General features: G+C 40.2%; 2 protein-coding genes across 8 annotated transcripts in view; one reads left to right on the top strand and one right to left on the bottom strand.

Moving 5' to 3' along the window:
* LOC125311243 overlaps window positions 1-1,559 on the top strand; it is a 58,249-nt gene extending 56,690 nt beyond the window's left edge. For all 7 annotated transcript variants that reach the window (XM_048269112.1, XM_048269110.1, XM_048269114.1 and 4 more), the window contains 2 exons: window positions 39-95; window positions 761-1,559. In XM_048269112.1, coding sequence (XP_048125069.1) covers window positions 39-95; window positions 761-1,011 — 308 coding nt within the window. In that variant the 3' untranslated portion in view covers window positions 1,012-1,559. The remainder of the gene's footprint in view (window positions 1-38; window positions 96-760) is intronic.
* Window positions 1,560-7,945: 6,386 nt separating this feature from the next.
* LOC125311865 overlaps window positions 7,946-13,651 on the bottom strand; it is a 59,024-nt gene continuing 53,318 nt past the window's right edge. Inside the window, exon 24 of the mRNA XM_048270229.1 lies at window positions 7,946-9,259. Coding sequence (XP_048126186.1) covers window positions 8,673-9,259 — 587 coding nt within the window. The 3' untranslated portion in view covers window positions 7,946-8,672. The remainder of the gene's footprint in view (window positions 9,260-13,651) is intronic.

The following is a 13,651-nucleotide window of genomic DNA, read 5'->3' as shown; positions in this document are numbered from 1 at the left end:
GCTGTTTTGGTCATATCATTCTTTATCTCTCACAACAGTGACGGACATTAAGGCCATTTCAACTGAATCAAAGACCAGAGAGGAGTTCTTAAAATGTGAGACAAAGACACACACACACACATAATGTCAACATTGACATATGGACAATATGTATTAACACACATACACATAAGGGTCTGTCTTCCTTACATTTCCTTGCATTAAGCCAAGACTAAAAGAGAGCATCTCTGTGGAGATCTCTGCTGAAAAACAAACTTTTGTGTCTAGAATTAGATTTAAAGGAGAATTCTGGCGTTTTTTCACATGGATCTCCATTTTATCAAGGTCACCGAGTACTGCTGGTACGAAAAAACCTGAAACCAATCGGTTTTACCTAATTTGAAGTTGCTGCAGCCATCAGCTAATGCAGCCAGACAGTGCTATGGGGCCATGAACATGGGGGCTCATGAACATGCCCCCAGAGAGTGGCACTGTAGCTGCTCATGAACATGCCCCCAGAGAGTGGCACTGTAGCTGCTCATGAACGTTATGAACGGTTCCACGGGATGCAAGGGGAAAAAGTAACATTGCCAGAGTGTTTCGCAGAGACAATTCCATTGTGCTCTTGCAAGAACTCTGGATTTCCAGGGTACTCAGTGACCTCGAGAAACGGAGATCCATGTGAAAAATCGGCGGAGTTCTCCTTTAATCCATGTGCAAGCTAATGTCCCATGTTTGTACTTTTAGAGATTTAAACCCCTGAAACATGTTCTCCTCCAAGGTTATCGGCTCTTCACTCTGAATCCAAACACGGCACACAAGAAGCTCTATTTGATGGAGAACAACAGGAAGGTGGAATGGAGTGACCAAGACCAGCCATATCCACATAACCCACGAAGATTTGTTGAGAAATGTTTCCAGGTGCTGTGTTGGGAGAGCATTTCCGAACGCCGCTACTTTGAGGTTGAGTGGAGTGGAAGTGTTTGTATATCACTCTCATTTGACAACCAAGGCTGGAAAAAAACGGGTTGATGTTAAGTTTGGGTCAAATATTCTGTCCTGGGCGCTGAAACTCTCCCGCACTAGCTGTTGTGTCTATCACAATGATGAGAAGATCAAAGTTCCTCAAGTGACGAGCTCCAGAATAGGAGTGTGTGTGGACTACAGGGCTGGCACTCTGGCCTTCTATAGTGTCACTGACACAGTCACCCTCATTTGGAAAGTCCAGACCAAATTCAGTTTTCCACTCTTTCCTGGATTTGGTTTAGGTCGTGGATCATCAGTGAAGCTCCTGTGATTCCAATATGGATAAAGGTTGTCGCAATATGCACATCTTATTGCCCACACACATTAATATAGACATATTTTGTTATATTATAAGTTATACATATTGTATTGCTGTTCACACCATGTCTTCTGTTCCCTATGTTCTGTGTTGAATATTTGATTGGTGAACAGTGTGTTCTATGTTTGTGAATTTGCTTGTATACAGTGCATATTGGCCTTGGATTTTTTTTTTATTTTACAGTGTCCTTGGGCAACATGAAATGTGCTTATAAATAAAATGTATTATAATAGTATTATTGTTGTTGTTGTTATATAAATCGCCTTAACATTATTATTATTATTATTATTATTATTATTATAAACCCATATCCAATCTGCCTGTTTGTATACATGGATTTCTATGCAACGTCACGAAAACATGCGTGCGCAACTAAGAGGCAGAAAGCACCATAGAACAGTGTAGAGCAGTGCTGTCCATGAAAAGAATAAAATGAGTTTTTGTGCTGAAAACTGCACCAATTCCAAATCACGATGGTTAGAGAATGTTAAATATGTTCAATATCCCTAACGGAATGCATGTCTTCGACAAAAATGACAAAATACGATGTTATATTAATAATGCAAATGAACGGCAAACTTTGAAATATAGTCTGAAATGAGATGTTATTATCATTGAGACAACAGGGGTATACAAAAAAATCCGATTGTAGCTTACAGCAGCCGACTATTTAGGTTGTGGACGGCCACCGAGCGTCTTCTGCCCCACGGCTGCGTGCGCATCTAGTTTTGTTGGTAAACGGGAAACCTGTCTATAGAGTCCTTGAGAGGGCAGTGGCAGCTTAACTCCAGGACCACCTTAAAGACAGTGATCATTTTGAGGCATTTCAATCTGAGTTTCGATATCTTAAACACAGCACAGAAACTGCTTTGGATAGGATAACCAATGTGCAATAAACACGTTAGATGTGGGCATGATCAGCTGTATGTCATTTCACATTTTACTCGCCAAGGTCATGTGAGCATCCCCCGCTGTAAAATGGTGTCTCTGGGTGCTTTGTTGTGCTGTTCAAATGCAAATGGTTGGTTTTAATAACTTACTTAAATGCAGCTCTTCTCTCTGATCTACGCACCTACTCTAAAGATCTACAACACTACTGTAAAGATCTACAACACTGCTCTAAAAATCTACTCCACTACTCTAAAGATCTACAACACTACTGTAAAGATCTACTCTAAATATCTACACCACTACTCTAAATCTACTCTAAAGATCTACAACACTACTCTAAAGATCTACTCTAAAGATCTACAACTGCTCTAAAGATCTACTCTGAAGATCTACAACACTACTCTAAATATCTACAACACTACTCTAAAGATCTACTCTAAAGATCTACACCTCTACTCTAAAGATCTACACCACCACTATAAATATCTACAATACTACTCTAAAGATCTACTCTAAAGATCTACAACTGCTCTAAAGATCTACTCTGAAGATCTACAACACTACTCTAAATATCTACACCACTACTCTAAATCTACTCTAAAGATCTACAACACTACTCTAAAGATCTACTCTAAAGATCTACACCTCTACTCTAAAGATCTACACCACCACTATAAATATCTACAATACTACTCTAAAGATCTACTCTAAAGATCTACAACTGCTCTAAAGATCTACTCTGAAGATCTACAACACTACTCTAAATATCTACACCACCACTATAAATATCTACAATACTACTCTAAAGATCTACTCTAAAGATCTACAACACTACTGTAAAGATCTACTCTAAAGATCTACAACACTACTGTAAAGATTTACAACACTACTCTAAAGAACTACTCTAAAGATCTGCACCACTACTCTAAAGATCTACTGTAAAGATCTACAACACTACTCTAAAAATCTACTCTAAAGATCTACACCACTACTCGATCTACACCACTACTCTAAAGATCTACAATACTCTAAAGATCTACTCTAAAGATCTACAACACGACTGTAAAGATCTACAACACTACTCCAAAGATCTACTGTAAAGATCTACTCTAAATATCTACACCACTACTGTAACAATCTACAACACTACTCTAAAGATCTACTCTAAAGATCTACAACACGACTGTAAAGATCTACAACACTACTCCAAAGATCTACTGTAAAGATCTACTCTAAATATCTACACCACTACTGTAACGATCTACAACACTACTCTAAAGATCTACAACACGACTGTAAAGATCTACAACACTACTCCAAAGATCTACTGTAAAGATCTACTCTAAATATCTACACCACTACTGTAACGATCTACAACACTACTCTAAAGATCTACTCTAAAGATCTACAACACTACTGTAAAGATCTACACCACTACTCCAAAGATCTACTGTAAAGATCTACTCTAAATATCTACACCACTACTCTAAAGATCTACACCACCACTATAAATATCTACAATACTACTCTAAAGATCTACTCTAAAGATCTACAACACTACTGTAAAGATCTACACCACTACTCCAAAGATCTACTGTAAAGATCTACTCTAAATATCTACACCACTACTCTAAAGATCTACACCACCACTATAAATATCTACAATACTACTCTAAGATCTACTCTAAAGATCTACAACACTACTCTAAAGATCTACTCTAAAGATCTACAACATTACTGTAAAGAGCTACTCTAAAGATATACAACACTACTGTAAAGATCTACAACACTATAAAAATCTACTCTAAATATCTACACCACTACTCTAAAGATCTACACTACTCTAAAGATCTACTCTAAATATCTACACCACTACTCTAAAGATCTACACCACCACTATACATATCTACAATACTACTCTAAAGATCTACTCTAAAGATCTACAACACTAGTGTAAAGATCTACACCACTACTCCAAAGATCTACTGTAAAGATCTACTCTAAATATCTACACCACTACTCTAAAGATCTACACCACCACTATAAATATCTACAATACTACTCTAAAGATCTACAACACTACTGTAAAGATCTACTCTAAAGATCTACAACACTACTCTAAAGATCTACTCTAAAGATCTACAACATTACTGTAAAGAGCTACTCTAAAGATCTACACCACTACTCTAAAGATCTACACCACCACTATACATATCTACAATACTACTCTAAAGATCTACTCTAAAGATCTACAACACTAGTGTAAAGATCTACACCACTACTCCAAAGATCTACTGTAAAGATCTACTCTAAATATCTACACCACTACTCTAAAGATCTACACCACCACTATAAATATCTACAATACTACTCTAAAGATCTACTCTAAAGATCTACAACACTACTGTAAAGATCTACTCTAAAGATCTACAACACTACTCTAAAGATCTACAACATTACTGTAAAGAGCTACTCTAAAGATCTACACCACTACTCTAAAGATCTACACCACCACTATAAATATCTACAATACTACTCTAAAGATCTACTCTAAATATCTACAACACTACTCTAAAGATCTACTCTAAAGATCTACAACATTACTGTAAAGAGCTACTCTAAAGATCTACAACACTACTGTAAAGATCTACAACACTACTCTAAAGATCTACTCTAAATATCTACACCACTACTCTAAAGATCTACACTTCCACTATAAATATCTACAATACTACTCTAAAGATCTACTCTAAAGATCTACAACACTACTGTAAAGATCCACAACACTACTCTAAAGATCTACTGTAAAGATCTTCTCTAAATATCTACACCACTACTCTAAAGATCTACATCACCACTATACATATCTACAATACTACTCTAAAGATCTACAACACTACTGTAAAGATCTACTCTAAAGATCTACAACACCACTGTAAAGATCTACAACACTGCTCTAAAAATCTACTCCACTACTCTAAAGATCTACACCACCACTATAAATATCTACAATACTACTCTAAAGATCTACTGTAAAGATCTACAACACTACTGTAAAGATCCACAACACTACTCTAAAGATCTACTGTAAAGATCTTCTCTAAATATCTACACCACTACTCTAAAGATCTACATCACCACTATACATATCTACAATACTACTCTAAAGATCTACAACACTACTGTAAAGATCTACTCTAAAGATCTACAACACCACTGTAAAGATCTACAACACTGCTCTAAAAAATCTACTCCACTACTCTAAAGATCTACACCACCACTATAAATATCTACAATACTACTCTAAAGATCTACTGTAAAGATCTACAACACTACTCTAAAGATCTACTCTAAAGATCTAGAACACTACTCTAAAGATCTACTGTAAAGATCTACAACACTACTGTAAAGATCTACACCACTACTCTAAAGATCTACTGTAAAGATCTACAACACTACTGTAAAGATCTACAACACTACTCTAAAGATCTACTGTAAAGATCTGCAACACTACTGTAAAGATCTAGAACACTACTGTAAAGATCTACTCTAAAGATCTACAACACTACTGTAAAGATCTACACTACTCTAAAGATCTACTGTAAAGATCTACTCTAAATATCTACACCACTACTCTAAAGATCTACACTACTCTAAAGATCTACTCTAAAGATCCACAACACTACTCTAAAGATCTACACCACCACTATAAATATCTACAATACTACTCTAAAGATCTACAACACTACTGTAAAGATCTACAACACTACTCTAAAAATCTACTCTAAAGATCTACACCACTATAAAGATCTACAACACTACTCTAAAGATCTACTCTAAAAATCTACACCACTACTCTAAAGATCTACACCACCACTATAAATATCTACAATACTACTCTAAAGATCTACAACACTACTGTAAAGATCTACAACACTACTCTAAAGATCTACTGTAAAGATCTACAACACTACTGTAAAGATCTACACCACTACTCTAAAGATCTACTCTAAAGATCTACAACACTACTCTAAAGATCTACTCTAAAGATCTACACCACTACTGTAACAATCTACAACACTACTCTAAAGATCCACAACACTACTCTAAAGATCTACTCTAAAGATATACATCACTACTCTAAAGATCTACACCACTACTCTAAAGATCTACTCTAAAGATATACATCACTACTCTAAAGATCTACAACACTACTCTAAAGATCTACAACACTACTATAAAGATCTACAGCACTACTCGAAAGATCCCTTTATAATTATAAAGACCTAAGGCAGATGCTGTACGAGTCTCCCCTTTATAAAGACCTGAGGGAGATGCTGTATGGGTCTCCCCTTTATAAAGACCTGAGGGAGATGCTGTACGAGTCTCCTCTTTGTAAAGGCTTCTACACACAGTTGCGTTCCGTCAACGCATGCCAGTGGGTGTTCCCGACGGTAGCTATGCAAATGACTAAAGGTATAACCGTAATTTGATTAGCTGGTGCCGTCTGTTGTTCGCTTGTTCTTAATTTGATTGGCTGGTGTATAATTATAAAGACCTGAGGGAGATGCTGTACGGGTCTCCTCTTTATAATTATAAAGACCTGAGGCAGATGTTGTAGTAATAATAATAATAATAATAATAACTTGGACTTAGCGCCTTTCATGGTACCCAAGGTCGCTTAACAATGAGGGGATGAGGGGGTGTTAAGGGTCAAAGGACTTGGTGAAAAGAAATGTTTTGAGGTGCTTTTTGAACATGGGCAGGGACTGGGCAGAGCGGACATGGAGTGGTAGACTGTTCCAGAGTGTGGGAGCGTTGGCAGAGAAAGCCCTGCCCCCAAAAGTCCGCAACCTGGTGCGGGGGGTGGCCAGCAGGTCCTTGTTGTGGTTAGAGTTCATGGAGAGATTTGTAGGTGAGCAGGAGGATCTTGTAGGCGATGCGTGACTTGACTGGCAACCAGTGGAGCTGTTGGAGAATGGGAGTGATATGCTGCCAGGGCTTTGTGTGGGTTAAAACCCTGGCAGCTGAGTTCTGGACATACTGGAGTCTGCTAAGAGCCTTGGTGGGCAGTCCAGACAGGACACCATTGCAGTAGTCCAAACGGGAGGTGATGAAGGCGTGGATGAGTGTCTCAGTTACTGAAGGTGTGAGTGTAGGCCGGAGTCGTGAGATGCTTCTGAGGTGGTAGAAGGCAGACTTGGTGACATTGTTGATGTGAGACCGGAAGGAGAGAGTGGAGTCCAGAATAACACCCAGGTTGCGCACCTCAGTAAATGGGGAAATGGAGCAGCCATCCACAACCATGTACAAGTCTTCCCTTTATAATTATAAAGACCTGAGGCAGATGTTGTATGGGTCTCCCCTTTATAATTATAAAGACCTGAGGCAGATGTTGTACAGAGCCCGTGGCTGAGTGACTCCACCTGTTCAAAGACAAGGATGTAGAAGGGCCGAGTGGATATGGAAAGAGGTCAGACTCCTGTGTCCTACTGAGTTAATATGGAAGAAGGACAGACTCCTGTGTCCTAATGTCGTGTGACATTGTTCTGTTCCATAGCACAAGTAAATTCTCTGAACGGATAGAAAGTCGGAAATGTCCATATCTAAATGTGGATATCTTACAGGCCAGATCTACATGCCAATTGTCGGTGGGAGTGTGTATGTTTGTAGGGGTTTGTCATTAGTGTATATGGCAGCTTAGTGGTACAAATGGACAGTCATGTTGGCTTTCATGTTCCCAAACTCCCCTTTTATTCAGGGTATTATGTACACAACACAATTTGTTGACTACAGAAATAAGACAATTATCAAGGAACGAGAAAAACATAAACTCAGGACCTTCCGTTACATATACACATATATAAAAATAACAGAAATAAATCAGAAAGCTTGAACAGCTAGTGTTGAGGTCAGAACAGCTAGTGTTGAGGTCAGAACAGTTCTCAGTGCTGCAGCCTATAGCACCTTTAAACAGGCAATACTGCATCATCATCAACTTGATGTTTATTACATAGACACCACAGGTGGGAATATCAAATCTGAATATGAAGTATACCATGGTGAAGTACACCGACTGGGCTGTGTGTGTGTGTGTCTGTGGTGAAGTACACGGACCGTGGGCAGTGTGTGTGTGTGTGTACTTGGTGAAGTACACCATCCGTGGTGTGAGCAGGTGAACTAGGGTAGAGTAGTGAGTGAAGGTGGGGTGGTGGGGTCGTATTTAAGGGCTGAAGTGTGTGTTTATGATATGTTTGGGGTGTGTGTGAAATGTGTGGTGTGTTTTGGGTTTGAGCAGTGTGTGTGTGTGATGTGTGTGTGTGTGTGAGGTGTGGTTTGAGGGGTGGTCATGGATGATGTATGGGGATGTGGGGGGCGGAGTTCAGTGAGGTGGCGATGTGTTCTCTGTAGAATTATTTGAATGTGACAGTCCATCGTGGGATTGATTAGCAGGTCTCTAGGCAGGTTTCTGTTCATGACCCTCCTGCTCCCACTCTTGCAGAAACTGCTGGAAGTTCAGCTTCAACCTCTCAGTGCCTTGGTCTGACAGGAAGTTGCCATCAGGGCCGTAGAGTTCACGCCCAATGTTCTCATGGGAGAGAACCCTTCCCCCCAGTTCAGTTACTATAGTGAGCGCACCGCGATTGATCACGTTATTGATTCTGCCCGCTGCCACAGGCCTCACGCCCGCTTTGGGCACGCTCACGGGCAGCATGTTGGACCAGACGATCAGGCACTGGGGGTAGTCGCTGTGCAGGCGGGTCAGGTCCTTTCTGATGGTGTTCAGCAGATGCTTCGGGTTAGTCACGTTGTTGTTCACTCCCAGGTGGACCAGCAGCAGATCTGGACGGCGCCACTTGCGTCTATTTTCGCTGGTCATCTCGACCACGAGCGCACTCCAGGTGGTGACCTGGAACACCTGTGTGCTATTGGAACTCGTCTTAACGCCGTGCGGCGGCTCGGTCGTCATCCATCGGGCCAGATCGGACAGAGCATCGCCACACATCCACACCGTTTTGGGTGGACATTTTACAGTAGCAGGCACTGAAAGATAGAGAAGAAAGACAATCAATTCAGACTAAAAAAAGAAGAAGAAAAAAAACAAAACAATATGTACTATTATTATCATTATACGGCTTGTCAGAGTGCTGCAGATCATTTTACTGAATGGTCTATGCCCATGGTCATTACCCATTCTAAATGTGTTGGTAGTGTAACTGAATGGTCATTATATTCTAAATGTGTTGGTAGTGTAACTGAATGGTGTGGTAAGTAGTGTAACACTCCTCACTCTACATGCTGTTGTTTTCCTTGTAGGTAAACAAGACACACTGTAACATTGTCAGTGTCAGGTTAAGTTATAAGTCATGCTCCGTGTTAAACAGTCCATCGCCAAAATTATTGTAACTTAGGGCATTTACTATTACCAATATTGAAAGGGAGGATAAAACAGAGTTAATCAAGACCATTTAGTTACTCATATAGGCCATCAATAGGCCCATCCATGGGCAGTGTTTGGAATAACCCTGTTTAAAAGAACGGCGTTCGGTAACAACATTATTTTTTCACTAAAGGGGTAATCTAACTAATTACTTTTCCCCGTCAGTTACGCCGTTAACGCATTGGACGTTAAATGTGGTGCGTTACTATGCATTGATTGAATAAACTGTGTAATCCGAACGCACCCTGGCTCACAGCTAGTGAGGAGGTGGGTTAATAACGACGTAAGCGATTATGATTGGCTAAGGCAGAGTCATGTTTCATGATGGCCAATCAGAGCCAGTGTTTTTATACACTTGCCAGCACACGTGCCACACACACACACACACACACACACACACACACACACACCAGCTAAAATAGAGATTCAACGAAACAGCAGAGGTCAGGAGCAATCCGAAAAGTTGGCATTTTCAATGTGGAGAATAAGCACAATTTCAAATTCATCAAGGCAAGAACGTGCATGTAATGTGTACATTATGTCCAGGAGCGAAGACTTTGTCGACATCCGTGACATCTCACACACACATCTAAGGGCCCGTCCACACAGAGACGCTTTTTAGGTTAAACGCAGAGGTTTTGCTTCGTCTTGGCCGAGCGTCCAAACGAATCCTGTAAACGCACTGCCCGAAACCGCACTTTTCTGAAACCTGGTCCCAGAGTGGAGAAATCTGAAACCGTAGCCCGTTTGAATTCGTTTAGACAGCGAAACCGCAGATCCTGCTTGCGTATCGATGATGTCATCGCCACACCTCAGCTGCCCTGGACTTGCACTTATAGTATTGCCTAACAATACTAGTTTTCATACATGACATTACCTACGATTACACTCCGTAAGATAAATATCACAACTGGTGCTGTGCAGCGCCGATAGCTTATGACTTGGTGGACTGAACACTGTTTTTCCCCGGTGTTTTTTAATGCATTCTAGCTACTGTCAGTGACGCCAGAGAACTTAAGTTATTAGGAAAGTGCGGTGTAAGTTTAGGCTACATTAATTTGTGCGTAGTGCCAGTGTCATTCATTTATTTTACATGTCTTACAACATATATACATGCATTCACAGTCGAGCTGGTAGCACACTGAATGCAAATGCGCGATTTGATTTGATGCAGGCAAACGTATTGACTGTTACTAACGAAGGTTTTATAGCAATATTATAAATGTGGCGACAGGATACCCTAGAACTTGGGTAAGCCTTGCGTTTAGTAGCCTAATTGCGGTGATGGCCAAAACTAATGTGAATCACGGACTATCCTACAACCAAAGAAAGTAAAGGTGATTAGTAGGCCTACCTGCGTTAGCCAAATAAAGGACAGGACTGCACCCTTCACAAACCGTAAAATAAAGTTTATTAGTTTTACAGTTGACTACAGTTGACAGTTCACCATCAGTCCACACAAACAATTCTGGTTTCCTTGCACTAGCCATTTTGTCATAGCCTATTCTGTCTGTCTGTAAAGCACACAAACTTTGGTCAATTTCTGTAAAGAAACAGTGCCACCTATAGGCCTGGGGTATGAAGTAACGTGTTGAGTCGTGTTGAGATGGATCCGTTTGGACGCAAATATTCTTGATACGGTTCCAGGGAAGACGGAGGAAAAAAAGATCGGTTTGGTACGTGTGGACTAGCCCTAAGTACTACTTCAAATTCATCAAGGCAAGAACGTGCATGTAATGTGCATAATGTGCATTATGTCCAGGAGCGAAGACTTTGTCGACATCTGTTGTAAGCAACTCTAATTTAATGAAGCATCTCACACACGCATCTAAAGCTAGTGACCAAAAACACAGATACCTCCACCACAAATGATAGCTCGCCATCCACTAGCAAAGAAGGACTCGGAGCAAAGTCCTCCAAGCAGCAAAAGCGAGATCTTTTTGCCTCACAACAAAAACCTATGACACAGGCTGAAGTCAACCGTAGGTCTGTCGATGTGCAATATCTTGAATTTCCTCTTGGGGATCAATAAAATATTTATATATCTATCTATCTATCTAATAAATATCGAAAGTTGTAGCCTGCAAACACCTGTCTCTTCTACTCATTTCAACTGGCTGCTGAAAACTGCTCAAAAAATCCAAATTCTTTGACATATAGCAACTTTTTTTTTTTGTAACAGTAACGCAAATAGTTACTTTCCCTGATAACGAGTTACTCTTATCATAGAGTAATTCAGTTACTAACTCAGTTACTTTTTGGAACAAGTAGTGAAATATAACTAATTACTTTTTTAAAGTAACGTTCCCAATACTGTCCATGGGTTATTAATTACTCAAGTAGGCCATCAATGGGCCCATCCATGGGTTATTACTCCAGCCCGCCATCTATTTTATTAGTACTACAGCTACTCTGGCCTGCAGCATCTATTTTATTAGTACTATAGCTACTCTGGCCTGCAGCCCGCCATCTATTTTGGCCATGAAAAATACTGGCCCTGATCTACCTAATGGCCTGCGGCCAAAGTGACTTGCTGACTCCTGATCTACCTATTGTCACTTTAGCCCAACTGATGCACACCAAGACAACATTTGTACATTTTGCTTTTGCTAAATGTGCCAGTGTGTGTAAACTGCACTCATTGTGTGTGTGTGTGTAAACTGCACTCATTGTGTGTGTGTGTAAACTGCACTCAGTGTGTGTGTGTGTAAACTGCACTCAGTGTGTGTGTGTGTGTGGGCCGGTGACCTCCGGGAATTTTTATTTTTATTTAGCCTATTTGCGGCCCGTCATGTACTGTAGGCCTAGGCCTAGCCTATGCAGTTGCATCCATTTGGCTTGGGGGGTGACAGGTCAATCATTTTGCCCCAGGTTCAGTGTGTGTTACGATCGCACCCCCCTGCCCCACCCCTCAAGTAGATTTGTCCAAGCAGCCGCTAGGTTTGTGGGGAAATATAGCCATATACGAGTGCATGGTAGCCTTGGCTGTATAAGTGCCCTCCGCTGGCTGGTGTTCACATCATCGCAGTTTAACCGTAAACAGCAATCAGAGGTCTAGTTTTATTCCATAAATATATTGTTTTTATACACGTTAGTTGCACGAGCTACCAAGAGCTTCCATTTACTGCACCATGTAGGCTACTGTAGTGCGGTTCTGTCAACATAAACATTGTTTCCCACAGAATTGAATTCCATTTGTGGTGGTTGGTTTGCAGAATTTACTCGAATGCTACAGTTTACAACAAATTAACAAATTAGCACAGCGTGGGTATGATGCTAACCAGATTTAAGCATGGAAAATCATTGTCTGGTGGTCAATGTTGATATTGTGGTGGGCCGCCACAAATAAATGTATGCAAATAAATGCTTGAATTTCCCCTGGGGATCAATAAAGTATCTATCTATCTATCTATCTATCTATCTATCTATCTATCTATCTATCTATCGATCTATAAGTCAATGTATGGGAAACAGTGATAAAGAAACTACGGGTAGCCTACAATTTTCGCACATCTTGGTGGAAAAGTCTAGCACAGGTTAAAGAAAACCCATTCATTTTTGGAGCTGATCCTACTCAAAAGGAACTTCAAAGTATTTCCCATATAGTAGGCATAGCCTAACTTTTAGCTCACAATGACAGTGAAAGTGAAACTTGGAAAGTGGAAGTCTCTCCACCGAGTGTTACATTAGATGCACAATCAATCGCGAGTTGATGCAGGTAAAAAGTATCGTAGGTTAGTAACGAAGGTAGCCTAATTTTGCAAAATGTGATGACGGCACACAAACTTGGGCAAAAATGTTTAGTATACACTTGTGGTGATAGCCTACAGTTAATGTGAATCGCGGACTATAACCAAAGGAAAGGAGCACCAAATAAAGGCTGTGGTTGTTGGCACAAAACGTCATTTCTGTCAACTATGACGATGTCCATGTTCAGTAGCCTATATTTTTAATTTAGTCAAGCAGTGTCATGTGGTTTAATGCATGCGGTAACA

This window comes from Alosa alosa, chromosome 18 (genome assembly GCF_017589495.1).
Source record: "Alosa alosa isolate M-15738 ecotype Scorff River chromosome 18, AALO_Geno_1.1, whole genome shotgun sequence".
Taxonomy (NCBI): domain Eukaryota; kingdom Metazoa; phylum Chordata; class Actinopteri; order Clupeiformes; family Clupeidae; genus Alosa; species Alosa alosa.
Note: the sequence above shows the minus strand (reverse complement) of the source record. Positions and strands in the feature narration are given on the sequence as shown.